Source organism: Helianthus annuus, chromosome 1, assembly GCF_002127325.2.
Source record: "Helianthus annuus cultivar XRQ/B chromosome 1, HanXRQr2.0-SUNRISE, whole genome shotgun sequence".
Classification (NCBI taxonomy): domain Eukaryota; kingdom Viridiplantae; phylum Streptophyta; class Magnoliopsida; order Asterales; family Asteraceae; genus Helianthus; species Helianthus annuus.
Window position 1 is genome coordinate 137869549 of NC_035433.2, and position 26985 is coordinate 137896533.

Here is a 26985-nt window from a genome sequence, read left to right on the forward strand (position 1 = left end):
CATTTCATAATTCTTAGACCATGGGGTATGATGGGGCTTAGATTGGGGTTTGGGTTAACACGTGGAAATTCAAAACTCAAGTCTTCAACCCACTTTGAAGGGGGCTTGGGTTCAGTTTTTTTTTTAATATATATATATATAGTGTGAGGTTCATTGGGGAACACTAAAAAAGTGGGGAACACTCTTAAAAATTTAACTTAACATGTTAAAATATTTTTATTTTAAATCTTTTTCGGCGCTTCTCCTTATATATACTTGTAGAATTATTTTTAATAAAAAAAATCAAAAACTAAAAAAATTAAAAAAACAATTAAAAAAGGCTAAAAAATGTCTTTTTAGAAAAAATAATTTTTTTGCTTGACTAGTTCTCTTTTTTATAAAGAAAAGCGCTGAAAAATTGTTTAAAAAAATATTTTTAACATGTTAAGTTAATTCTATAAGATATAACTGTTTTTTAAACTTTTTTTATATTTTTAGTTTTTGATTTTTTTATCAAAAATGCTTCTACTTGTATTTATAAGAAAAAGCGCTAAAAAAAGTTAGAAAAACATTTTTTTTAACATGTTAAGTATAATTTTTAAGAGTGTTCCCCCGTTCCCCGCTTTTTTAGTGTTCCCCAATGAACTCTCCCCTATATATATATATAGGATTAGGTTCAAGAGTGAACACTAGTGTAGCTTACGAACTGAGTGAACTAATCCTGGCCATACACGTGTGTATATCAATGTCCAGGATTTAATGTTGAAATACACTAGTGTATTTTACGATTTGATGGTGAGATCCCGGCCATACACGTGTGTAGATCAATGGCTAGGATTTGTTCACTCAGTTCGCAAATACACTAGTGTTCACTCTAGAACCCCACCCTATATATATATATATATATATATATATATATATATATATATATATATATATATATATATATATATATATATATGGGGCTGCTAGAATGAAAACCACCCTGAGTTGTAAGAACCGCGAGAACTATACCCCACGGAGCGCCGTTCGCCATGATTTTTTTTTACAAGTAGATGTGTGTATTATAAACACAGCCGTAAAAAATCATGGCGAACGGCGCTCCGTGGGGTGTAGTTTTTTACACCACAAGTTTGGTGTTTTTAATTTTTTTTATTTTTTCTTTTTTTTTTCACCAAACTTGTGGTGTAAAAAACTACACCCCACGGAGCGCCGTTCGCCATGATTTTTTACGGCTGTGTTTATAATATACACATCTACTTGTAAAAAAAAATAATGGCGAACGGCGCTCCGTGGGGTGTAGTTCTCGCGGTTCTTACAACTCGAGGTGGTTTTCATTCTAGCGGCTCTCTCTCTCTCTCTCTCTCTCTCTATATATATATATATATATATATATATATATATATATATATATATATATATATATATATATATATATATATAGGGAGCCGCTAAAATAGAAACCATCCCAGTTGTAAGAACCGCGAGAACCACTCTCAACCAATCACAAAAAGAGATAGTTTGGTCATTTTACCCCAAATGTCTTGTCCATCACAATCTCTCTCTCTCTCTCTCTTTATTTAAAGTTGCAGACCAACTGAATTACTTTACCCCAACCCAAAAAGTGAACCTCTCTCATCTCTCATATTCCTCCAATCTCCAACACACAAAGGGCATGTTTGGGATTCCTTTTTAACTCAAAAGGACTTTTGAGAAGCAAAAGTAAGAAATTCTTACTTATTGACTTCTCCTTCTTGAAGGCAAAAAAATGCATATAAGTCCTTTTCACAGATTGTTTCGCATTCCTTTTAGATATATAAGTCCTTTTCTAGATGATGTTTGGCATTCCTTTTGACTTTTAGTAGGTTAAGAAGTCCTTTTGAGCTCAAAAGTCCTTTTTGAGAAGGAATCCCAAACACCCACAAAATCTAAATACACACATAATCCTAAAGATAGAGCAGTGAGAAAGGAAGATGGCGGAGGTGGAGGGCCGGCCACCGACCACTGTTTCATGCGGCAACCGCGGTGGCGCCACCCCTATATGACAACGACGGCAGCACAGGTCGGGGGTGGGTGTTTGCGCAACGACCACTGCTTCTCAGGTGACCGAACAACTCAACGAGCCGCAACCATGATCGTCGTTCTCCGACCACCGTAGCAGCCCTGGACCCGCGTCGTACGCTTCCGAAGAGTTCGGTTCTCTGACCGGTGTTGTTGTGTCTCCGACCATCAAGATTGATATTCTTTGATGATTTGATAAGAATTAAAGCTATTCAACAACAGCAACAGAGGATTGCAGCCATGGGTGGGGCAGGGGTTCCCCCTTTTCCTTTCAATAGGTGCATGAACTTTCTTAATGAGAATCCTAGGTAAAGTTTTTTTTATAATTTTTTTTTTTGCATAAAGATTTGAACTTTATAAGTTGGGTTTGTTTAGTATGATGAAGGAGAGGAGTTTCATATTTATTCTGAATTTTGGGGTGTTATTTATGGTTTAAAAAGGGTGGTTTTTAGTTGTTCTTGTTGGATTTGTTCAAGAAACTGCTAGAAAAAGAAAAAAAGAAAAAAACGGAAGAATCTTTGTTCTTTCCCAGTGGGTTGTGTTTTTGGGGCATGGTTGTTTTATTTCTCCATTTCCAGAAGCTTGATGATTTTATTAAATTTCTAGAAATGTAATTTCGTGTTGAACTTGTTATGTATGTTTAGATCACCATTAGCTGGATTGCTGATTGGGGATGAGTTTCATAAATTTGGTCGGTGTCGACTCGATCGGGGTGATTTTGTGGATGAGTTTCATAAAAAAAAAGTTTTGTATAACTTGAAGAGATCGATTTGGTTGTGATTCTGTCTTCCGTTGTTTTCTGTGAATTGTCGTTAGTTGGAAGAAAAGGTTCCGTAAAATTTTTAACGTAAAACGTAATCTTTTTAATGTAAAACGTAAAACGTAAAGTTTTTAACGTAAAACGTAAAAAGTTTAACGTAAAGCGTAAAAACATAAAAAGTTTAACGACAACGTAAAAACTTTAACGTAAAAAGTTTAACGTAAAGCGTAACAACATAAAACGTAAAAAGTTTAACGTAAAACGTAAACTTTTTTACGTAAAACGTAATCCTTTTTAATGTAATACGTAAAACGTAAACTTTTTAACGCAAAACGTAAATTTTTAACGTAAAACGTAAACTTTTTAACCTAAAACGTAAACTTTTTAATGTAAAACGAAAAACTTTTTTTCATGTAAATTGTAAAACGTAAAAAACGGCGCGTTAAAAAACGACGCGTGAAAAAGCCGGGCGTAAAAACGGCGCGTTAAAAACGACACGTGAAAAAGCCGGACGTAAAAAACGGCACGCAAAAAAAATGTTTTGTTAAAAAATCTGAATTTAAAATGGTTTTCTAATAAAAAATTCTGTTTAAAAAATAACATTTAATATAATAATACAAAAATAGTAATATAAAACAATAAAGACAAAAAGACAAAATTGAGTAAATTTACTAAACTAACCTTTTAGGTTATAATATTAAAGACATAATAAGACAAAAAATATTTAATAATATTTTCTAATCACTTTTAATCTCATCCATTGATCTTGAAGATCTAATGGTTGAAAAGTGGTTCCCTCGGTTCTTACAACTGGGAGTGGTTTTCATAGCGCTCCCCTATATATATATAGAGGCCGGTTAACGTACAATACCTCTTATCATACATTATGTACGCGATGCCCTCAGCCGTACGATCTTCAATCGATCAAACGCGAGCGAAACTAATTTAAATGATTAAATTAATCATTTTAATATATCTAAATCATACCAGGAAGGTTAAACGTCATTGCGAGGTCATAAATCTCTGTAATTGACCGATGATAGTTCAAAATCAAACCCTAAATCAAATTCAAAAACCTGAAAATCTTCTTCCCCAACCTCCCTTCGTTACTTTTAGTGCGATATCGATAATAAGAACTGCTAATTTGGGAGTTGTAAGGGTCAAACGGAAGAAGACTGGCAATGATCGATCAACAATCGAAGAAGATGAACACTAACACACACACAGATTTTTCACATGCGATATTCAATTTTCCACATGCGATTCTACACACCCCATGCCATTTTTCACGTTACCCCATGCTAGCCATTTTTTCACATGCGATATTCAATTTTCCACATGCGATTCTACACACCCCATGCCATTTTTCACATTACCCCATGCCATTTTTTCACATGGGATATTCAATTTTCCACATGCGATTCTACACAACCCATGCTATTTTTCACATTACCCTATGCTAGCCATTTTTTCACATGCAATATTCAATCTTCCACATGCGATTCTACACACCCCATGCCATTTTTCACATTACCCCATGCCATTTTTTCAAATGCGATATTCAAATCTTCCACATGCGATTTTGTCCATCTACACACCCCATGCCATTTTTCACATTACTCCATGCTAACCATTTTTTCACATGCGATATGTATTGAATTCGCACCAGATCTGCACCTGATCGAACGGCTGGGATGATCGCGTACGTATCGTACGATAAGCGCATTTGTATTTTACTCTTGGGGGGGGGGGATAGTGCACGGTCCTCCCAACCGCCGGAGTGATCTCACTCCGGGAGCCGCTACCCGACCAAGCTAGCTCCGCGGTGACTTCCCCATGCCGAGTTCTTACCCTGGGCGACATATGCCACTCCCAAGATTCGAAGGTGGGTGTCGGTGGCCAACCGGGCTACCCCAGTTGGTTGTATTTTACTCTTTATATATATATATATATATAAGGGTAGGGATATGGTAAAAAGTGTCTAAAATGTAAGAAGGGTAAGAAGTGTTTTAAACCATTGGATATTTGATCTAATGGTTGAGATCAATAAGGTATAAAATGTAAATTGTGTTTTAATTAGAAGGACCTTATGTAAAAATTGAAGGGCAATAGTGACTTTTCCAACGTTTCAAATATGGTAACCGTTTCAAAACCCCCATCAACTTCCTAAAGATCAGCGAATTATATGGTAACCGTCATCAATCTCCAAAAAATCAACGAATTTCTTCATACTTTATCATAAATAGATCTATAACCAGATTCATGGCGTGGTGTTTTAAAACAATTGGATAAATTGACTATGATTCAGGTCATGGTGTTTTATCTGGAGACATTGTTCATGTCGTGGTGTTTTAAACGCTTATGATTCAAGTCATGGTGTTTTATCTGGAGACATTGTTCATGGCGTAGTGTTTTATCAATAGAAAACATTCCCAGATTTTAAAACACCATGACTATGATTCAAGTCATGGTGTTTTATCTGGAGACATTGTTCATGGCGTGGTGTTTTAAAACATCTATGATTCAAGTCATGGTGTTTTATCAGGAGACATTGTTCATGGCGTGGTGTTTTATCAATACAAAAACATTCCCAGATTTTAAAACACCATGACTATGATTCAAGTCATGGTGTTTTATCTGTAGACATTGTTCATGGTGTGGTGTTTTAAACATCTATGATTCAAGTCATGGTGTTTTATATGGAGACATTGTATAATCAGATTCATGGCGTGGTGTTTTAAAATAACTGGATAAATTGACTATGATTCAAGTCATGGTGTTTTATCTAGAATCCAGAAAACATTGTATTGTGATTACATCCATGGTGTTTTAACATCTGGACAATCAATACAAAACATTCCCAGATTTTAAAACACCATGACTATGATTCAAGTCACGATCAGAAATGAGGATGACGAAGATAAAAGACGATGACAGTGAATGATTTGTGGAGGCGAAAAAAATTGGTGACGGTGGTCGGAGATGCAGGTGTTCAAATCGGAGAAGATGACGTGAACTGTGATGATGATGACGGAAGGTTAACAAGATGGTCGGAGAAGATGATCTGAATCGGAGATGGATATGAAACGATCAATCCCTAAAAATTCTCATGGCCAGTTTTTTTTTTCAGTTATATTGTAAATCAATTAAATGACAAAAATGTACAATTACTAATCTACCCTTTTGAATTAATTAAGAGGAGGGACACTTGTCATTCCAAGATTATTTCTTACACTTCTTACAAAAGATGGACTTTTTACAGGATCCTTTACCTATATATATAACCATTCACAGCCCGCCATGTCAGCTTGCTCCCCCGCCCCATGCCCGGCTTGAAAGCCAAGCCCCTAGGGCCACGCCCCAACCCAAGCCCGCCCGGGGTGGTGGTTTGGGCGTTTTCCCCCAACCCACGCCCCCAACCCAAGCCCCATACCCATGACCTTATATTCAAATCATACGAGTGATGCAAAATAGGAAGAGGAGGCCTTAACGAAACATTTCATAATTCTTATATTCAAATCATACTTGTGAATCAAATATCAAGTAATACTGCTAGAGTGCGACTACTAATCAACATTCAACACACATACTCATCCAATATTTTAAACATGGTTGTAGTGTGTACAGGGGCGGTTCTTAGAAGGGCTGTGACAGGGCCATGGCCCGGACAAGTTATTCGGCCGTAGTGTTAATTTTCCGCATTTCGATCGAAAATTTTTTATATATACTATGTTTGGCCCGGGCTTTTTTTAGTGCCCGTGTCTTTTGGCCCTAACACGTTCAACGGGCAAGATCCGCCACTGAGTGTGCAGGCTTCAACCCAACTCAAAACACATAGAAGATAACAAGTTTACATAAGAAAACTACTTCAAAATATACACATCGTCTTTTACTATAATAATGGATCTTAAGATATGCAGCTCTAATCTAACACATTCATCATTCATCCCCTTCTATATTTAGAAAGAGGGTTGATTCCTCCGGGATGCCATAGTAAGCAATGGTGATGGCATCCATCAGTATCTTGCCATTCCAAACCAGTACCTGCTGGCATCGGGGAATACTTTCCTTCTCCTCAATCTTGGATTTTACATTGCCGATGGTTTCATAGTGATAGACATCTAGGGTAATGATTTTTTCAGTGGGGGTCTCGATGAATATAGGCATGGATTCCATTGAGAAAGGCACAGGTGCAATAACATGGACTGTTGATTCCTTGTAGATGTGGTAGTCAGCAAGGGTACCGCTATCCTCGAGATACATTCCATTATAGTGCAGTCTCAGATCGCATGGGAGATGAGCTTCCTTGTCATGGATCTTCGCTTTCAAATTGTGGATGGTTTCCGAGGGTCCAACTTCTAGAGTGATGGTGTTTCCGGTGCGGATCTTAATGAATATTTGCATGAATCCATGCACAACTGTGAGTGTGGATTCCCTCTTGATATTATAGTCAGCAAGGGTATGGCAGTCTACGAGAAACTTTCCGTTATAGCTCAGTCTCAGATCGCTTGGAAGATGAGTTTTCTTATCAAAGATCTTGGCTTTCACGTTGTGGATGGTGTCTGAGGGTTTGACTTCTAGAGTAATTGTGTTTCCGGTGCGGATTTTAATGAATATTTGCATGACTCCATGCACAGCTGTGAGTGTGGATTCCCTCTTGATATTATAGTCAGCAAGGGTAGGGGCATCCGCGAGAAACTTTCCGTTATAGTTCAGTCTCAGATCGCTTGGAAGATGAGTTTCCTTATCAAAGATCTTGGCTTTCACATTATGGATGGTGTCTGAGGGTTTGACTTCTAGAGTAATGGTCTTTCCAGTGGAGAGATTAATGAATATTTGCATGACTCCCCTTGATATAGCCACAAGTATGAGTGTGGATTCCCTCTTGATGTTATAGTCAGCAAGGGTATCATTGTTGTGGAGAACCATTTCGTTGAAGATCAACTCTTGCTCATCACATGGAATGTTTATTTTGTGACAATGTACCTTATCGTGGATCTTGGCTTTTATGTTGTATATGGTCTCAGAGGGTTTGACATCCAGAGTAAAAGCAATTCCACTGAGAGGCTTGATCAATATCTGCATGAATCCACTTGATAAACGTGTTAGTGTGAGTGTGGATTCCCCTTTGATGTTATAGTCAGCAAGGGTATTGATGTCATGGAGAACCATTTCGTTGAAGATTAACTCCTGCTTGTCACACGGAATAAGTACCTTATTCTGGATCTTGGCTTTTATACTGCCGATGGTGTATGAGGGTTTGACTTCCGGAATAAGAGTCTCTCCGGTGTGGGTCTTGATGAATATCTTCATGAATCCCTGATGTGCGGGTGTAAACACGTCATATTATGTATAGTTTGTGGCGGTTTTATGCATTAGAGTGTGTTTATTCATAGTAATTGGTGTATTTATTGGTTGTCGGGTTTTTCAGGCTTAACAGCGCGTAAATGCAGTACAATGATCATACAAGCTGGAAAACGGGTGTTACAAGGCAATACGGAATGAGGAAGCAGAAATGCTGGAAACCATGCTCCCTCGCGCCACGCGAGGGAGTCTATGTGAGGTGTCGCGTGGCGCGACAGGTGGAAGTCAACGATTAGTCAGCATAAGCTTCTTCGCGCCACGCGAGAGTGTGAAGAGGTTCTGTAACGTGGCGCGAAAGTGGTACAGCGTGGAAATTTGTAATTTTTAACCTAGTTCGAAGAAAACGTGGGGAATTGATTACGCAGCCGCCAGAGGACGATTGGGAGCACTTTTGGGCGATTACTTTCCATCATCTTCCATCTTCCAAGCAACTTGTTCATGATTAATCAATTTCTGGCAGATCCTGAAGCAACAATGACCATGATGCGCGGCTAATTCGCTTGTAACTTCTACTCGGATGAACTTTTACATTGTTTTGCATTAATTCTTGTTTACGGATTCGTATAACTGGTACAACTTGACCACTCGTGTTGGATTCTTGGTAAACGTTCATTGTGTTTGAATTATTTGTCGTTTATTAAGCGTATTGGCAACTTTCTTGCGTTGTTAGCGGGTTGGTAAATTGGCGGGTAGTTGATACAATTGAACGGGTTATTAGGTGGCATAGTGAATCTTAAAAACTATCCTTGATAATTAATCAGATTCATTAATTCCGAGGCTATGTCTATGTGGTGTTTTGAATCGGTAAACAGGTTTTGATGTTAAACGGGTAATTGGGATTCCGGGTAGAGGTTACTCTTTCTCGTATTGATTACAACTTTATTAATTAGCTTTCTAGTTTTTATAATCAAATTCACAAAACCCTCAATCTAGTTAAGTTAGTTCTTAGATAGAAACGTGACACTAACCACAAATTCCCCATGGATACGATACCCTACTTACGCTATCTATGTAGCTTATTTAGGTTTTTGATTGACCCTTACGACAGTCATCAAAATGGCGCCGTTGCTGGGGAGTTCGTGCGCTTAGTGTTAGTTTAGTAGTAGTCGTTTCTTTTATTGTTTTATTGTTTTTTAAAAAATCATAAAAAAACCAAAAATATTTCTTTTTATTTAGTTTTGTCTTGTTCGGTATTACACTTTGTTTTCTTGTTTACTTGTGTGCAGGTGATCTTTTTGCATGCATACTCGGTTTTCAGGAAGATCCTCTCCGCTCTTGTTCGATCCCGAAATTGAAAAAACCGCACGCCAAAATCTTCTTCTTCGTTCAGCCTTGATAGGAAAAGCAATTCAAGACACTATGAATCCATCAGAAAACCAATCCACCCCACAACAGCAAACACCACAACAAACATCAACTACTGAATTACCACCAATGCCACCGCCTCCATTTACATCTGAACCACAACAACAAACCACACCCATTGCACCATCATCAAGCACAACCACCCAACCAACCTCTGCTCCAACTGGAGAATTTCATTTTATTGGTGGACCACTTTATTCTCTAGAAAGCCGATTACCACCACAGCCCGATCCTTTACGGACCGTGAATCAACCAAACCTGGTGCCACACCCGAACCGGTCGGGTGCTATGTTTGAGCAAGTGGATCATAGGGCAAGAACAGAGACATGGGATGATGGATACGGAGACGATGAATGGGGGATAAACGATGGGTATATGGGGTATCCAGCTGGGTACCAAAATCAGCCAGTTAATCGCAATCAACCGATGTATCAGCAACAAAGACAGCCACGGGGAGTAGATGCTTATCAAACCCAACCACAGGTTCATAGGGCACCGGTTGCACCTCGCCAAAGACAAAGAGATCCTCGTTTTCCGGATCCGAATATTCGAGGGGTTGAGAGCCACTTCAGGCCACACATTGCTGAGCATGCATCACCGATAGTGATGCCAGTTGCACCGGGTAATGTAGAACGCTCGTTTGAAGCAAAACCACATATTCTGAACATGTTACCTACCTTTCACGGGAAAGGTACTGAAGAGCCATATGCACACATAGCAGATTTTGAGGCAGTTTGTGGTATGATTGCGGGACACGGTTTCACGCCAGATCAGGTTAAGTTGGTATTGTTTCAGTTTTCATTATAGGATGCTGCGAGGGATTGGTTTACATCGTTGCCATATGCTAGCATTTATACATGGCAAGAGCTGCAACAACAATTTTTGGATGAGTACTATACCCCGCAAAGAACTAAAACGGGGAGATTAGCAATTAGAGAGTTCCAACAATTACCGGGTGAGCTTCTTTACGAGGCATGGAAACGGTTCTCAATTGATCCGTAATTGTCCTCATCACGGTATTCAAAGATGGGAGTTGATTACTGCATTCCACGATGGGATTTCCAATGAAGATAGACGGGATATTAAGGCTATCACTGGGGTACATTTTTGAAAAATCATGTGGATGTAGATTGGGATTATTTGGATATTGTTGCAGCAGATTCGAAGAGGCAGGCACAGTCGGATAGGAATAAAAAGTATCCAATTGTGGCACCATCAAGTACAGGAGCCTCTAATGCAAGGGTTGCTCAGTTAGAGAGAGAAAAGGAGGCATTGGAACGCCAGTTAGCGAAATTTCGAGGTTTGGGCGAACGGAATGCAGTGCATGCGACGCAAACCTTTCCGGTTTGTGATTCATGTGGAGATTTGGGACATACGGTGGATGCATGTCCGGGTCAGTTCGTAGCGGCTGAGGAGGACGTGAACATGGTTTATGGAGAGCAAAGGAATTATGATATGAATTCAAACACATATCATCCAGGTTTGCGTAATCATCCAAATTTTCGGTATAGTAATACTAATCAATTGAATCCTCATTTTCAGGTACCGAATCAAGGAAGCCAGCCGTACCAGAACCGTCAATCGAATTATAATCAGAATTACCCTCAAGGAAACTACAACAAGGGCAACCAAAGAAGTTATCAACAACAACAGGAGCAAGGCAAGGCAAATACTTCAAATGAGGAGGTTTCCAATCGGGAGATTATGGAAATGTTGAAGCAAATGAAAAAAGACCAAGAAGTGCAAGCTAAATCTCATCAAGCATTGGAAAAGCAAGTCGCCCAACTGGCGACCGAGATGGCACAAGGGAGAAAAGATTCGAGTCGATTACCTAGTGATACCACGAAGAATCCACAGCATCAAGGGAGTTCGTCTAACGCCAGAATTAATCAGGTAAGTATTCTTCGTTCTGGGAAAGTTTATGATAATCAGGTTGGGACTCCTCCACAGTTTGTTGAAGGTGTTGTGGAGGAGGTTGATGAGGAAAACGAGTCCGACGCGGAGCCGGAACCTATGAGCCCTAAAAAGAATAAAAAAGAAAATCTTGAAAATAATCGGGTGATAGATACTGAACCGGGTGATAAAAAGGAGAAGGGTATGGAGGGTAATACCGTACCATTTCCTAAGGCTTTAATTAATCCCGAAACAAAAGTTGTTAATAAACGGGGCCCACAACAGGATGAGATGTGGGAAGTTTTTAAACAAGTGAAAATTAATCTCCCGTTATTAGACGCAATCAAGCAGGTTCCGGCATATGCAAAATATTTGAAAGAGCTTTGCACCCAAAAACGGCACAACAAATTTCCGAAAAAGATAGCTTTAACCGAAAAAGTTAGTGCCGTTTTGTCGGGCGAGCTTCCACCAAAGCTCCGAGATCCAGGTGCTCCTCTAATCCCCATTCAAGTGGGTGAATTTAAGATGAGTCGAGCCTTGCTGGATTTGGGAGCAAGTGTTAGCATCTTACCGGGAAGTTTATACGATCAATACGACTTCGGACCATTGAAACAAGCCGACACCACCGTGGTGTTGGCCGACTTGACGTTAAAACTACCCCGGGGGATCTTACGTGATGTCATTGTCAAAGTTGACGAGTTTTATTACCCAGTTGACTTTTTGGTTTTTGACTACGTGCAAATTGAAAATACTAAACAACCTAATGTCATACTTGGTAGACCATTTTTAGCAACCGCTAATGCACTAATCGATTGTAGAAATGGTACGGTTGACATCACGTTTGGAAATCGTAAGGTCCGATTAAATGCTTTTGCCCGTGCATCTGATTCTCTAGTCAATGATGAATGCTTTATGGCGGACATTATTGACGGGTGTTATCCTCACGAAAGTGGGGAATGCACTATAGAGACGTGTTTTGTTTGTGACAGGGATTTGGCAGAAATAGAGGTGGAATTGGAATATGCGGAAGAAGAGTTGGAGGTGATGGCTGTTAAGGAATTGAAGCCGACTTGGACACATCAAGTCGAGAATTTACCGGATCATATTGACACTCAATTGAAGCCATCACTTGAGTCACCTCCACAAGTCGAGTTGAAGACATTGCCAAAGCATTTGAAGTATGCTTTTGTGGGCGACAACAACACCCTACCGGTAATTATTGCTTCCAATTTGTCACTTGAACAGGAAAAAGCTTTGATGGAAGTGTTGATAGCCAACCGGGCTGCAATTGGGTGGACAATCGCTGATCTCAAGGGGATTAGTCCATCCATTGTTATGCACAAGATCATCACGGAGGAGGGAGCAAAACCGGCTCGAGATGCTCAACGAAGACTGAACCCAAACATGCGGGAAATTGTGAAAAAGGAAGTTTTAAAGTGGCTGGATGCAGGGATCATCTATCCCATATCGGACAGTACTTGGGTGAGTCCGACACAGACGGTGCCTAAAAAGGCGGGCATCCAGATTGTTACAGGTGAAGACGGTAAGGAAGTGGCCACCCGGCCGGTAACCGGGTGGAGAATTTGAATAGATTATAGAAAGTTGAATGCTGTAACTTCAAAGGATCACTTCCCACTTCCTTTTATTGATCAGATTGTGGAAAAGCTCGCAGGTCAGCAATTTTACTGTTTTCTTGATGGTTACTCAGGTTATAATCAGATTGCTATTCATCCTGATGATCAACAAAAGACTACTTTTACCTGTCCTTACGGTACTTTTGCATTTAGGCGAATGCCGTTTGGACTGTGTAATGCCCCGGCCACCTTCCAAAGGTGTATGATGAGTATCTTTTCAGATATGGTCGGGGAGTCTTTGGAGATTTTTATGGATGATTTTTCAATCTTTGGCACATCTTTTGAGGCCTATCTGGAACAATTGTCACGAGTGCTAAAAAGATGTGTTGAAACAAACCTGGTGTTAAGTTGGGAAAAGAGCCATTTTATGGTTCAGGAAGGCATCGTGTTGGGACACGTTGTCTCGAGTAAGGGGATTGAAGTGGACCACGCAAAAATTCAAGTCATTTCGACCTTACCTGTGACAACCCGTATTTCCAAGATAAACTGCTCGTTCTCATCGACTGTTTTTTTTTATTATTATTACGTTTCTTTCATTTAAGATTATGAGATAGAATCCAATAGGACAAGAAATCTCACAGTGTTGAAAATATCGACATGAAAAGTTTAGCGATTTACCTCATATTATAAATATGGCAAACACTCAGTTTAACAATGATAATACTGATCGAGTATATTTAGTAATTAAGTTAATCAATCATTATGTCATGTTTAATTTTTGAACATGTCGTATATTGTTCATATTATTGCTAAACCATAGGTTCACCCAACATGCTTTAACACTCATCTATTTGTAAAACTTGTATAAAATAGATTGGGAATTTCACTTGACTAAGATATTACGTATTAACCATATGAGGTTTCTTTTTTTGGCAAACTGTAGTAATTATTAAATGAATTACATTCAAAAAAAAAAAAAAAAAGAAAAGAAACAGAATGCGAGCAAGCCCACCTTCTATGCCATGCGTAACCCATATCCACTTGCACTAAAGATTCAGCCCAAGTTTGATATTATTTCGGCCCTTGTGCAGCTCCAAACTGCCACAACTCATGTTCTCAATATATTAAATATATGGTGCATGAGTTGTTCTTGTTTTATAACTCTCAACAAACCCTAACTCCTACTCCCTCTCATCTGGACGCATGACAGCAGCAGCCCCCTTCTCACATTGCTATCTCTCTCTCTCACTAGCCCCTCTTGCTCGAACTCCCTTACGCATCTTCATTCGGTTAGTATGTTACGTGGTGTGATTCTAAATTCTGCATATACATGACTGTGTTTTATCTTTATTATGATTCATGGCTGTGTTTTAGTGTATTAAGTGCTAATGATTGTGTGAATGAATGATAGTGATTAACAAAGTTGTTGGTATGGTTTAGAAGCATGATCATAGGAACAGTGGCAAATCATATGAAATCTAGATATATATGCTAAGCCGAATCAATAAGAAAATAGTGGGATGCGAGTCTTTGGGTCGGTATAACATGAATAGGATTAATAGGTTGCGTGACAAAGTGATTACATGAACTGTCCATATATATGTGATATTTTGTGAGATCATGCTTTCTTAAATATATGATAAGAAACGTTAGATATGCATGTGTAGTACGAACATCACGATTAAAACATATTAATGATATATAATCGATGATATGAGAGAACTGTTTTGTGCCATTAATAACTCGGCTGGGAAATAATTATTGTTGTTGTTGATATCATATGATAGCTCGATGAACTGCGAATCTGTGAGTGTTGTTATATATATATGATGTTAGTGGTCGATGGAATCAAGTGAAGTAGGGAGTGCATAGATATAAATTCATAATAAACACACTTATGATGATCTATTATTGTTTTCTTTCATGTGGATTACTGATAGTTTCCAGAATGTCAACAAGTTGTATTTAGAGGTTGAAATTGTTAAGTAGTAATAGATGAGAGTGGGCTCTTGGTTTGGGCTACATAACTATGCATAAGTTAGACAAGAACTGGACTAGTATAAAGTCATAGCTGGGTCGTTTAGGTTGGGCCAGTAACTCAAGACGAACTGCAATGGACTGTGGGCCGGGGATCTTATTCGTTGGGCTGGGATAAAAAAATAAATAAATAAATAAAACGGGGCCACAGATTGGCAGCGGGATCGCGGGTCCATTGATACCGGGCAAACAGCCTTCGGGCTAGACGTTATGGGCCCCGGCTGGGTTACTCTTACACATACATCCACTGGGTTGCATAACATTCGTAAAGAACTCGTTAAAACCATTGGGTCATACATGTTTGACAACTAGGCTTGAAGCGTGTGCTAGGAGATTTTGCATGTACGTATGTATATAGTATGTTTAAGCGATTACAAGTTAAACGATTGTTCGGTGGTGCTAAATGAATGAATAAATTGTCATGATTTGAATTATGTGGGTGCGTTACGTGTGCAATAAATGTGTTTGATGTGAACCATGAATGCTTGGATTATTTGTACGTGAAAGGTGTGGTACATGTGCATGTAGAACTGACTGTTATCGGTAACCTTTTTAGGACGTGATTGTTCAATTGAATAACAAGTAACAAATCTTACCGAGCAAACCAAAGGTGAGTTCATCTCTCTTGAGCATGCGTCCCGGTGGTTGGGACAGTCAGTGGGTATCCTGGGAAGGGATAAGTCTTTTGGGTAAAAACGGGAATGTTGGATAATATACTCTTCCTATCACCTTTAAAGACCCTCCGTGTTGTTTGGTTACCAGGAAGGTAACATGGTATTAGTTAGTAGCGCTACTTAGGTTTGGCAACCTCACCCCGTACCTGGGAGGACGGGTGTTGAACTAATGACCTAGTCATGACCAATGCTTTGATAGGGGCATTGGAGAAAGGGCAAAATAATCAGAAGCCGTCTTGTATTCGGGTTATTATCAACATTGTTTTCAAAATGGTATTCAATGAACTGGATTAAACACTTGGTAACTAACGTTTTTGTAAAACTATGAACTCACCAGCGTTGTCTGATACACTTGTTGCATGCTCGCAGGTCGTTAGGTATCTTGGATTTGGGGAACTTGCTGTCTGGAGTAGCTGGAGTGGTCATGGGTCGACTGGGAGGATTTATGCGATTGATTTCATGAAACTATACTTGGGTTTTGAAACAGTTTAACTTCGTTTACTATTTGCTTCCGCTGAACTTATTGGTTTTCGTTTAAACTTATTGAGGATGTTTTTAATTAATAATAGGGATTTTATTTATAACTTGTATGGGTTCAATGTAATTGGTGGCTCGTTATTGGTATGTCACACGCCTAACAGGGACACTCCCTATGTGGTAATTTGGGGGTGTGACATTACCACCACCCACAAGTGTCAAAGGCGCCCGTTCCTTTCTTGGACACGCCGGTTTTTACAGATGGTTCATTAAAAACTTTTCAGTTATCACTAAACCGTTGTGTAATCTTTTGTTAAAAGATGTCCCATTTGTTTTTGACAAGCATTGTAAAAGATCTTTTGAGACACTAAAACAAAAGTTAGTTGAAGCACCCATCCTACAATCCCTTAATTGGTCACTTCCTTTTGAAATAATGTGTGATGCGAGTGACTACGCAGTAGGTGCAGTTTTGGGACAGAGAGTTGACAAGAAACCGGTGGCAATCTATTATGCGAGCAAGACTCTCGCGGATGCTCAGTTGAATTACACAACCACGGAAAAGGAGCTGCTTGCTGTTGTCTATGCTTTAGACAAGTTTAGACCATATATTTGTGGTAGTAAAGTAATTGTGTTTTCGGATCACTCTGCAATTAGGTATCTTATGGAGAAAAAGGACGCAAAGCCAAGGCTTATCAGATGGATCCTTTTATTGCAAGAATTCGATTTGGAGATACGAGATAAGAAGGGAAGCGAAAACGTGGTGGCAGACCATCTGTCACGAGCGGTGAATGAGATTGAAGGACCTGAACATGACATTCTGGAAACTTTTCCAGATGAGCATTTACTTACTATTGATACTCAACCATGGTTTGCTAACTTTGCTAATTATGCTCATTCAGGTATCATTCCGGACCATTGGTCGAGATCTAGGAAGGCGCACTTTCTTTCACAAGCAAAGCAGTATATATGGGATGAACCGGATCTGTTTAAAGTTGGAGCTGATCAGATTATCCGGAAGTGTGTTGAGGATGAAGAAATTCCATCAGTTTTGTCATTGGTGCACGAGTCCGCATGTGGTGGACATTTCAGTGGACAGAAAACGGCACGAAAAGTGCTATCGTGTGGGCTATATTGGCCTACGGTGTTTAGGGATTCGTTTGAATACGCTAAGAATTGTTTACGATGCCAACAGATGGGTAGCATTTCGAAACGGGATGAGATGCCCATGCAGCCAATCCTCGTTGTCGATATCTTCAACGTATGGGGAATTGACTTTATGGGCCCATTCCCGAATTCGTTTGGAAATCTTTACATCTTGGTGGCAGTGGATTATGTGTCCAAATGGGTTGAGGCCATTGCCACCAAGACTAATGACCATAAGGTTGTTTGCAAGTTCGTTCAATCGAACATTTTTTCGAGATTTGGTGTCCCTCGTGTGATCATAAGTGATGGGGGGTCTCATTTCAAGAATTTCAACTTTGGCAAACTCCTTAAGAGATATGGTGTTGATCATCGAATTGCCACTCCGTATCATCCTCAAACGAGTGGGCAAGTCGAAGTTTCTAATCGGCAAATTAAAGAAATTTTACAAAAAACTGTGCGAGCCGACCGCAAGGATTGGTCCAATAAATTGGACGATGCTTTGTGGGCGTATCGTACAGCGTACAAAACACCGATTGGAACAACACCGTATCGATTGGTCTATGGGAAAGGATGTCACTTACCGGTTGAAATTGCGCATCGTGCATTTTGGGCAGTTAAACAGATTAACATTGATTATGATACTGCAGGTAAGGAGAGACAATTGACATTGGGTGAACTGGAAGAGATAAGGAATGAAGCGTACGACTGTGCTGCTGCATATAAGGATAAGATGAAGAAAGTGCACGACGCGAAGATTAAGCCGAAAGTGTTTGAAGTTGGCCAGCTTGTGTGGTTATACAATTCCAGGTTGAAACTGTTCCCTGGAAAGCTGAAGAGTAAGTGGACAGGGCCTTATCGTGTGACGAAGGTCGGAAAACACGGTGATTTTGAGATTGAGGACTTTGATGATCATATCTGCCAGATGGTGAACGGCCACAGACTGAAGCCGTACTTCAATGCTCGAGAAATTAACGGTCATGGGAAGAACGTGGAGGTGCTATACGTGAGCACAGTCCGCGAGTATGTTGAGTAATCGCACAGGTACGATCGGGCTGAAGATCTAAAACTTAGCGCTCTTAGGAGGCAGCCTAAGGCTCATTTGTAATTATTTTTCTTGCTTTCGTAGTTAGTTAGACTAATTTTAGTGAGTTTTCGAGTATAACCGTGCCGTTAATCAAGTGTGGGGATGCTCGGGTGGTTTGGTTAAGCTTTAGTGCAGTTGAGGGCAACGCACACTCGTTTGGGGTGTAGGGCAAGGTGATTTGCAAAGAGAAGAGATTTTATGATCACATAAAAATTACGGCCGGAAAATCAGTTTTGGGAGCATTTTTGCACAATTTTCGGTTGTTTTTGGTATGTTTTCGGAGTATTTCAGGATATGAGATGATTCGGAAAAAGAAAGCTATCAGAAAAGGAGCCCCAGGTACGTTTCTATTGCTAAATCTTCATAAAAATTCGTTTGGGGGTGAAGGAAAGGAAAACAAGAAAAAGTAGAAAAATTTTCTAAGGCATGGAAGCCATAAAAAAGAGTAAACTCACTGGAAACCATATTTCTTCGCGCCACGCGAGAGCTTGACATTTCCTGGCGCGCCACGCGACGGTCCAGGTTTCCGGCCCCAATCTTTTTAACCTAAAAATTAGTCATCTTCTCATAAAACCCTTATCTCGTTTCACCGTTCCTCTCACCTTTTTCCCCCCTTTAACTTCCGGTACTCAAATTCCATCACCGTCTACCATCACCCGCCGTGAATCCATCATCTCCTAACCACCACTTTCTTCACCATAACCACCGGTGCAGCCGGCGACGACCACCCAATCGTTCACTGTCAACTTCTGTTGACGACGCCGGCGAACACCCACCATCTCCGATTACTCATCGGAGAACACCATTGACGGCCGACCGGTCACTGCCGCGCGCCGCCCAGAGCCGAGTAACCAGCGAGTGCTTATAATCTTCTTCCAAATTCGAGTTTAAGTCGAGATCCAGGATGTCGGACGAAGGTGCATCAAGCGCAGGAGGAAAACGCAAGCGCAAAGCAACGAAAAAGAATCAACCGGTCCAATATAGGATGCCAGAGGAGCGTCCGGAACCTAATGCAGTGGCAGTGCCTCTTGATCAGCGGGAGTTGCGAAATCACACACTGTTACAGTTCATGTTGGGCACCGACGAATATGAGAGATGCGAAAAGTTTTTGGAAATGGAGTTATTTCAGCACAGGACCGTGAATTGGGGAATGATTGATGCTATGGATCAGCGGGAGAGATTGGAAGGGTTGTTAGGACGTAGATGGTTAGAGGCGATACGGTGCGCAGAGCCACAGTATGCAGAACTCACTGTTGAGTTCCATTCTACTTTTAAGTACTCGCCTGAGAGGTTCATGCAACCATATACGGTTCAGTTTATGTTGGGGCGTCAACCGTTTAGAATGAGTGTTCCCCAGTTCGCAGAGGCGATTGGGTTTTACACCAGGGAGGAGTCAAGTGTAGTGGGTTTTAGGAGATCGTTACGGGGAGTTACAGTTAATCGAGAGGATTATCATGTGACGGAAGCAGAGTTAGCTGAGTTTTGGCTGACGATAGCGGACTCAGAATGGTCGACACGTGCGGTGGCATCTTCGATTCGGGACCCGTTTGTTAGATATATTCATAGGATCATCGCATGCACAGTCATGGGTAGGAAGGGTGGAGAAGATAAGGTGAGTCAGAATGATCTGTTCTGTTTGTATTGCATTATGAATAGGAAAGAAGTGAATTTGGCGACAGTGATGTTGGCATCATTTGCACGGGGTCGTCGAAAGGGTGGTCAACCCAGGTTGCCATTGGGTACTTATGTGACTAGGTTGGCAAGGCATTTGGGGGTTACTGATATATATGAGGAGCGTTTATTGACCCCTGGTCCAGTTACAGTGGAGTTTGGGATTGAAGAGCTGCGTCGAGCGCAGATGATTTGTTTGGATGAGCCGCTTCGTTGGGAGGCGGTAAAGCAGGGTCCTCCTCACAGACAGAGAGTGCGTCTGCAGTCCGAGCGTCCTCCGTCTGCACATCCTCGTGCGCAACGCCAGGTACGTGTGCCTGCATCAGCACCATTGACACTGGAGTCGTTGAGGGATATGTTGCTGGTTCAAAATGACGTCTTGAGATACATTATGGAGCGTCAGCACATAGAGGTGCCGGATTGGTTTCTACCACCACAGCAGGCTGCTGGGGGTGATGAGGAGTCTGGAGGGGATGACGAGTAGATGGTTCTAGCAGTATTAGCGCCGGTGATTTTGGTTATCTTTTGTATTTTTCCCTTTTATTTTGTTTTTAGCTGATGATGGTCTGTACTTAACTTGATATTTGACACATTTGGGGAAAATTGTAAGGGTTAACCGGTTGGGCTGATATATATATATATTATGCTATGATTATGTTGGTGATGTTGCTAGAATTAGTCATGAGTGGTATTTGGCTGGGAACTGTGGTTGGAGTACTAGTGCGCTTTGGAAGGCATGGAACTAGACAGATGCAGAGCGGCACGAAAATCAGGGGAGTCTGTTCCATTTGTTGTTGTATTTTTTTATTTTTATTTCTATTTTTATTTTCAGTTTGTTTGAGTCATAGTTTCCTTCTTCATTGAGGACAATGAAGGAAATAAGTGTGGGGAGGGGGAAACTAGTGTCTAGTTTAGGTTGTCGTGTCATAGTTAGTTCGTTTAGAAAAAAAATTGAAAAAATAGAAAATATCCCGTTAAGGTTTTCGCACAAAATGGAAAATGATAGGTGTAATTAAATCAGTGGCCTTTCGATTACTATATATATGAGATAATAAAAAAAATCGGTCACACGTCTAGTTTAGGATATGTGGGTAGGCCCAGCCGGTTGAAAGGTTCCTTAGGCTTGATATAAAATAACTTAAAATAGGAGTCTTGTGGGTTCCCGCCTTAGGAGCTATAGTGAAAATGAAACTGTGGAGGGTATAAGAGGTACGTCATAAGTAAGAAACTTATAAGTTTCTCCGATTAAACTGGCACACCTGTTTCTTTTTGTGAAACAAATCCGAAACAGTGTGGCGCCCGAAAAAAAAATATTATCATTCCATCCGTCCATTCATCTGAGCACATGTATAAAGAAAAAAAAACGTGAGGTTTATGGCATTAACCATGGGGATGGTGACTCGTGTGGCGTATGTCCGCTAAACTGATCGTATACAAAAGCATGTAAGCTCGCAATATCATCCATTCTTCCATCATAAAGTTTAATCGGACTAACATAAGAGTTTGTTATATAAGACGGTAGATTTAATAGCTTTTAATCTCATAAGCTTGAAACGGAAATAGGTGGACCCGTAGTCTTTTGAGTGTGGGACCCATAGATGACTATATATTACTTGAACTTAACGGATCGAAAATAAGGGCTTGGAAACCGGCGGTTGGGTTTAAGTGGATCGTATATTCACAATCTTGGTTAACGTGTGGTTAGACTTGTCTAATAATATCATTGAAGATATCGAAAGCCATTTGTTTTGATTGTGATTCCACTGCGAATAATTTTTTTCGGGGACGAAAAAAGATAAGTGTGGGGATGTGATGTGCGGGTGTAAACACGTCATATTATGTATAGTTTGTGGCGGTTTTAAGCATTAGAGTGTGTTTATTCATAGTAATTGGTGTATTTATTGGTTGTCGGGTTTTTCAGGCTTAACAGCGCGTAAATGCAGTACAATGATCATACAAGCTGGAAAACGGGTGTTACAAGGCAATACGGAATGAGGAAGCAGAAATGCTGGAAACCATGCTCCCTCGCGCCACGCGAGGGAGTCTATGTGAGGTGTCACGTGGCGCGACAGGTGGAAGTCAACGATTAGTCAGCATAAGCTTCTTCGCGCCACGCGAGGGTGTGAAGAGGTTCTGTAACGTGGCGCGAAAGTGGTACAGCGTGGAAATTTGTAATTTTTAACCTAGTTCGAAGAAAACGTGGGGAATTGATTACGCAGCCGCCAGATGACGATTGGGAGCACTTTTGGGCGATTACTTTCCATCATCTTCCATCTTCCAAGCAACTTGTTCATGATTAATCAATTTCTGGCAGATCCTGAAGCAACAATGACCATGATGCGCGGCTAATTCGCTTGTAACTTCTACTCGGATGAACTTTTACATTGTTTTGCATTAATTCTTGTTTATGGATTCGTATAACTGGTACAGCTTGACCACTCGTGTTGGATTCTTGGTAAACGTTCATTGTGTTTGAATTATTTGTCGTTTATTAAGCGTATTGGCAACTTTCTTGCGTTGTTAGCGGGTTGGTAAATTGGCGGGTAGTTGATACAATTGAACGGGTTATTAGGTGGCATAGTGAATCTTAAAAACTATCCTTGATAATTAATCAGACTCATTAATTCCGAGGCCATGTCTATGTGGTGTTTTGAATCGGTAAACAGGTTTTGATGTTAAACGGGTAATTGGGATTCCGGGTAGAGGTTACTCTTTCTCGTATTGATTACAACTTTATTAATTAGCTTTCTAGTTTTTATAATCAAATTCACAAAACCCTCAATCTAGTTAAGTTAGTTCTTAGATAGAAACGTGACACTGACCACAAATTCCCCGTGGATACGATACCCTACTTACGCTATCTACGTAGCTTATTTAGGTTTTTGATTGACCCTTATGACAGTCATCAATCCCCTTGACTTTCGTATCAGTGTGAGGGTTGATTTACTGTTGATATGGAAGTCGAAAAGGGTGACGCTGTTCCCGAGAACCATTTTGTTGAAGATCAGCACCTGCTCATCAACAGAAATACCTTCCTTCATTTTGATCTTTTCTTTCACCGAGGCAATGGTATCGGTGGGCTTGACCTCAAGAGAATATGTTACCGTTCCTTCAACATTCTTGATGGATATATTCATGAAAGCGCTTGATTTACGTGCAAGTGTGAGGGCGGAATCCTTCTTGACGCGCACGTCGGCAAGAGTATTGATGTCCTCAACAACCCTTCCCTTAAAGATCAGTTCCTGCTGGTGAAATGGAATACGTTCCTTAGTCTGGATCTTGAGTTTGATGCTGCCGATGGTGTCCGAGTCTTTGACTTTAAGGGATATGATCTTTCCAGTGGCAGTTTTGACTAATAATATATGTGAACAAGGAAAAACAAAGATAATAAGTCAAATAATTACTTCTTTAGTTCAAAAGTAATATCGATTGTATTAGAAAAGTTAACATATCTGACATCACACATTCAAATGGCATTCCTCTATAACAGAGATAATTTCACAAACTAAACCAGCTTAAAATATCACTATTTGTCAAGAATTTAAAACAAAGATTGAACCAGGAGAAAACCAACAGCAAAGAACCAAATAGTTACTATTATGTCTTGCTGTTTGGTTATTTTAGCCACATCACTCCAGCTAATATATGTTTAGTTAATAGGGATGCGGGAAGATTAATTAAAATCATGACCACATATGCAAACAATGACGAGAATCAGAAGAATCGTTACCGTTTATCTAGCATATATGTATACACCCAAAATGCAAGAACAATATGCATGTTACCTCACCTTGGTTTAAAAAAGCGGGAAGCGCACAAAAGCGATGAGGTCTAAAATCGATTTTTAAAAAGCGAAGCGCAAAAGCGGTGAGCTTTTCGTACGCAAAGCGCAAAGTGATTATATAATTTATTTTATATATACCATAAGTGTTTAGCATCCAATACCTATGATTTAGCTATAATTAAGCTTTATATATGTTTTAAAATGAAAAAAAACATAAATGTACAGCATAAAAATCCTGTTGTACAACACTCAGAAGCATGGAAACACCCCATGAACAAAAAGCGTGCACCTCAGCTGTGCCTTAGGTCGATTTTCACCCTAAAAAGCGCGCCTCAGCTGCGCTTCTTGTACATTGTGCGCCTTATGTCACACAAGGCGATGGGGTTTGCGCCTAGATGCGCTTTGCGCTTAAGCGTGCTTTTTTAAACCAAGTACCTCACCAACAAAAAATTAAAAATACTCTCAACATTACTAGTTGAATTTAAAATTAACATGGATTGCATTACAAAACATTACATATATCAAATGCAAAATGCTCTACTTCACACAAGAACCAACAAAGATGGACAGCTGGTAAATAGAGATGTAATGAAAGACAGCATAGTTTACTCTTTTTTATTTATTAGTATCTGGATTGTATTTATATGTTTAGTCAATCATCATGCAGCAGGATAAATATAAAATATAGTGTATGGATTCTAGTTATGAGTTCAGTTAGCCCTACAACAACAAAATATAGCAGATATACAAACCATGATGAAACTCAAAAGAATCGTTAGCATTTATCTTTGTCATCCTTAAAAACGTCAAAAATCTAACAAGTCACATATAATTGGCCCTAAAGCAACATGATTTAGCAAAAAAAGACAATGATCGGAAAAATCGTTTACGTTTTACTGTGAATCACGTCAAGAATCTACCAATTCACACATATAATTAGCCGTAAAATAACATAAGCAAACAATGACGATGAAAGAAAGATCCTTGAGTTATATCTTGCCATTGTGTATTTCTCTACAACACACAACTTGCCCAGTTGCCTGTTAATTCCTCTACTTGACACACAAAAACAACTTAAAAGGGATCAATGTATGTCAAAAATAAACAACGAAAAAACCAACCACCAAATCAGACAGGAGCAGAAACAATGCCACGAGCTCGAGAAATAGCCCTAAAACAACAACTTATTAGTGGAAGAATCGTTAGCGTTTATCTCGCCATGACGTCAAAAATCTGATAAATCTCACATATATCTACCCCTAAAACAACAAAATTTTAAAACAATTAGGATGATCGCTACGGTTTATTTCGCCAGTTGTTTAAAAAGTAAAGAATATAAAAAATCTAACAGACAATTAGCCCTAAATAAAAAAAAAAATAGCAAGCAATGACATGATCGGAAGAATGCTTACTCTTTATCTGGAACTCAACGTCGCTAGAAGGCCCGTTCTCCTCAACTTCACATTCACCGTTGAATAAATCGAGGAAACTACTGCTTTTTCTCTTCCGGTTACCAGACCTATGGTCTCCGTCACCGTCGCCGTTCCGTTGCCTTGAAGCATCCGTCATTTTTTCCTCTGGTTTCAGAGAGAGTGAGCTAGGATTATGAGGGTTTTGCGTTCTTTCAAGTTCCGTTTGGAAAGGGGAAAGGTTTGTTTTTTTTTTTTTTTGTTTTTTTTTTTTTAATGGAAATCGAAGTTTGAATTTAACATTAATAGGGTGGAGGGAGTGGTTAATCACTGATAAGTGTTTAATCTATTTTCTAACCAATAATATCATTTCATGTCAAGTCTCCACTTCACTCCCTATTTTGCACTCTGGCAATGGTCAAACATATAGAGAGTGGTAAAGAATTAAAAAAAATGATTGGTTAAAAGGGGTTGGAGCGCACCATTAACCCCCTCTCTCTCCTTTTTATCTTCTCTTCTCTTTCGGTTTCATACTCGGTGAGTTTGCTAAAGTCGATCTGTGGACACACTAGGCTGGATAAGATAAGAAATGAGGACTGTAGGGAACGATGTGAGGTGGCTAGTATAGATAAGAGAGATGAGATTGAGATGGTATGGGAATGTAAAGAGACAAATAAATGATGGCTACAGGAACACGGTGTCTGAGATTAAACCCCAGCCACTCATTTCTTATCTCGATCTAACGGCTGGGGTTTAACCTAGTTAATAGCGGCGACATGTATACATCAATAGCGGCGACACTAAAAGGCGGGTTTCTTCCCTCATCTCTCACTTTTCCCCCAAAACTCTTCACCTGCTACACGACCAGATCGCTCCAATATCGATTATTAAGGTTTGTTTTTGTTAGTTTTTGTTAGATTTCTTCTATAATTGTTGTTATATATGTTATCCCCTTTAATTTTTGTGTTCGTATGTGTGTATGCTAGATAAATCGGACCACCACCATCACTTTTGTGTTCGTATGTGTGAAAGAAAGATCCTTGAGTTATATCTTGCCCAGTTGCCTTATAATTCCTCTACTTGACACACAAAAACAACTTTAAAGGCATAAAAAATAAATAACGAAAAAAACCAACCACCAAATCAGACAGGAGCAAAAACAATGCCAGAAATAGCCCTAAAACAACAACTTATTAGCGGAAGAATCGTTAGCGTTTATCACGCCAAAAATCTGATAAATCTCACAAATAAATAGCCCTAAAACAACAAAATTTTAAAACAATGAGGATGATCGATACGGTTTATCTCGCCAGTTGTTTAAAACGTAAAGAATATAAAAAATCTAACAGACAATTAGCCCTAAATCAACAAAATTTAGCAAGCAATGACGATGATCGGAAGAATGCTTACTCTTTATCTGGAACTCAACGTCGCTAGAAGGCCCGTTCTCCTCAACTTCACATTCATCGTTGAATAAATCGAGGAAACTGCTGCTTTTTCTCTTCCGGTTACCAGACCTATAGTCTCCGTCACCGTCGCCGTTCCGTTGCCTTGAAGCATCCATCATCTTTTCCTCTGGTTTCAGAGAGAGTGAGCTAAGATTACGAGGGTTTTACTTTCTTTCAAGTTCCGTTCGGAAAGGGGAAAGAAATTTTTTTTAATGGAAATCGAAGTTTGAATTTAACGTGGTTAGTGTGGAGGGAGTGGTCA

The 26985-nt window shown here is 39.8% G+C and overlaps 1 protein-coding gene across 2 annotated transcripts; it reads right to left on the reverse strand.

The window, feature by feature from the left end:
• Window positions 1–6666: 6666 nt before the first annotated feature.
• Window positions 6667–26911, reverse strand: LOC110880172 (polyubiquitin-C). Of its 2 annotated transcripts, none has more exons than XM_022128760.2 (3): window positions 26686–26911; window positions 22995–23434; window positions 6667–8119 (listed from the first exon to the last, which is right to left on the reverse strand). In XM_022128760.2, exons 1-3 carry the CDS (start codon window positions 26840–26842, stop codon window positions 6740–6742), a joined length of 1977 nt encoding a protein of 658 aa, XP_021984452.1. In that variant the 5' UTR covers window positions 26843–26911; the 3' UTR covers window positions 6667–6739. The 2 variants fall into 2 exon arrangements, with proteins under 2 accessions (XP_021984452.1, XP_021984448.1); XM_022128756.2 differs by lacking the exon at window positions 26686–26911 and adding an exon at window positions 25279–25521 and having other exon boundaries at window positions 6678–8119.
• Between the last annotated feature and the right edge of the window lie 74 nt (window positions 26912–26985).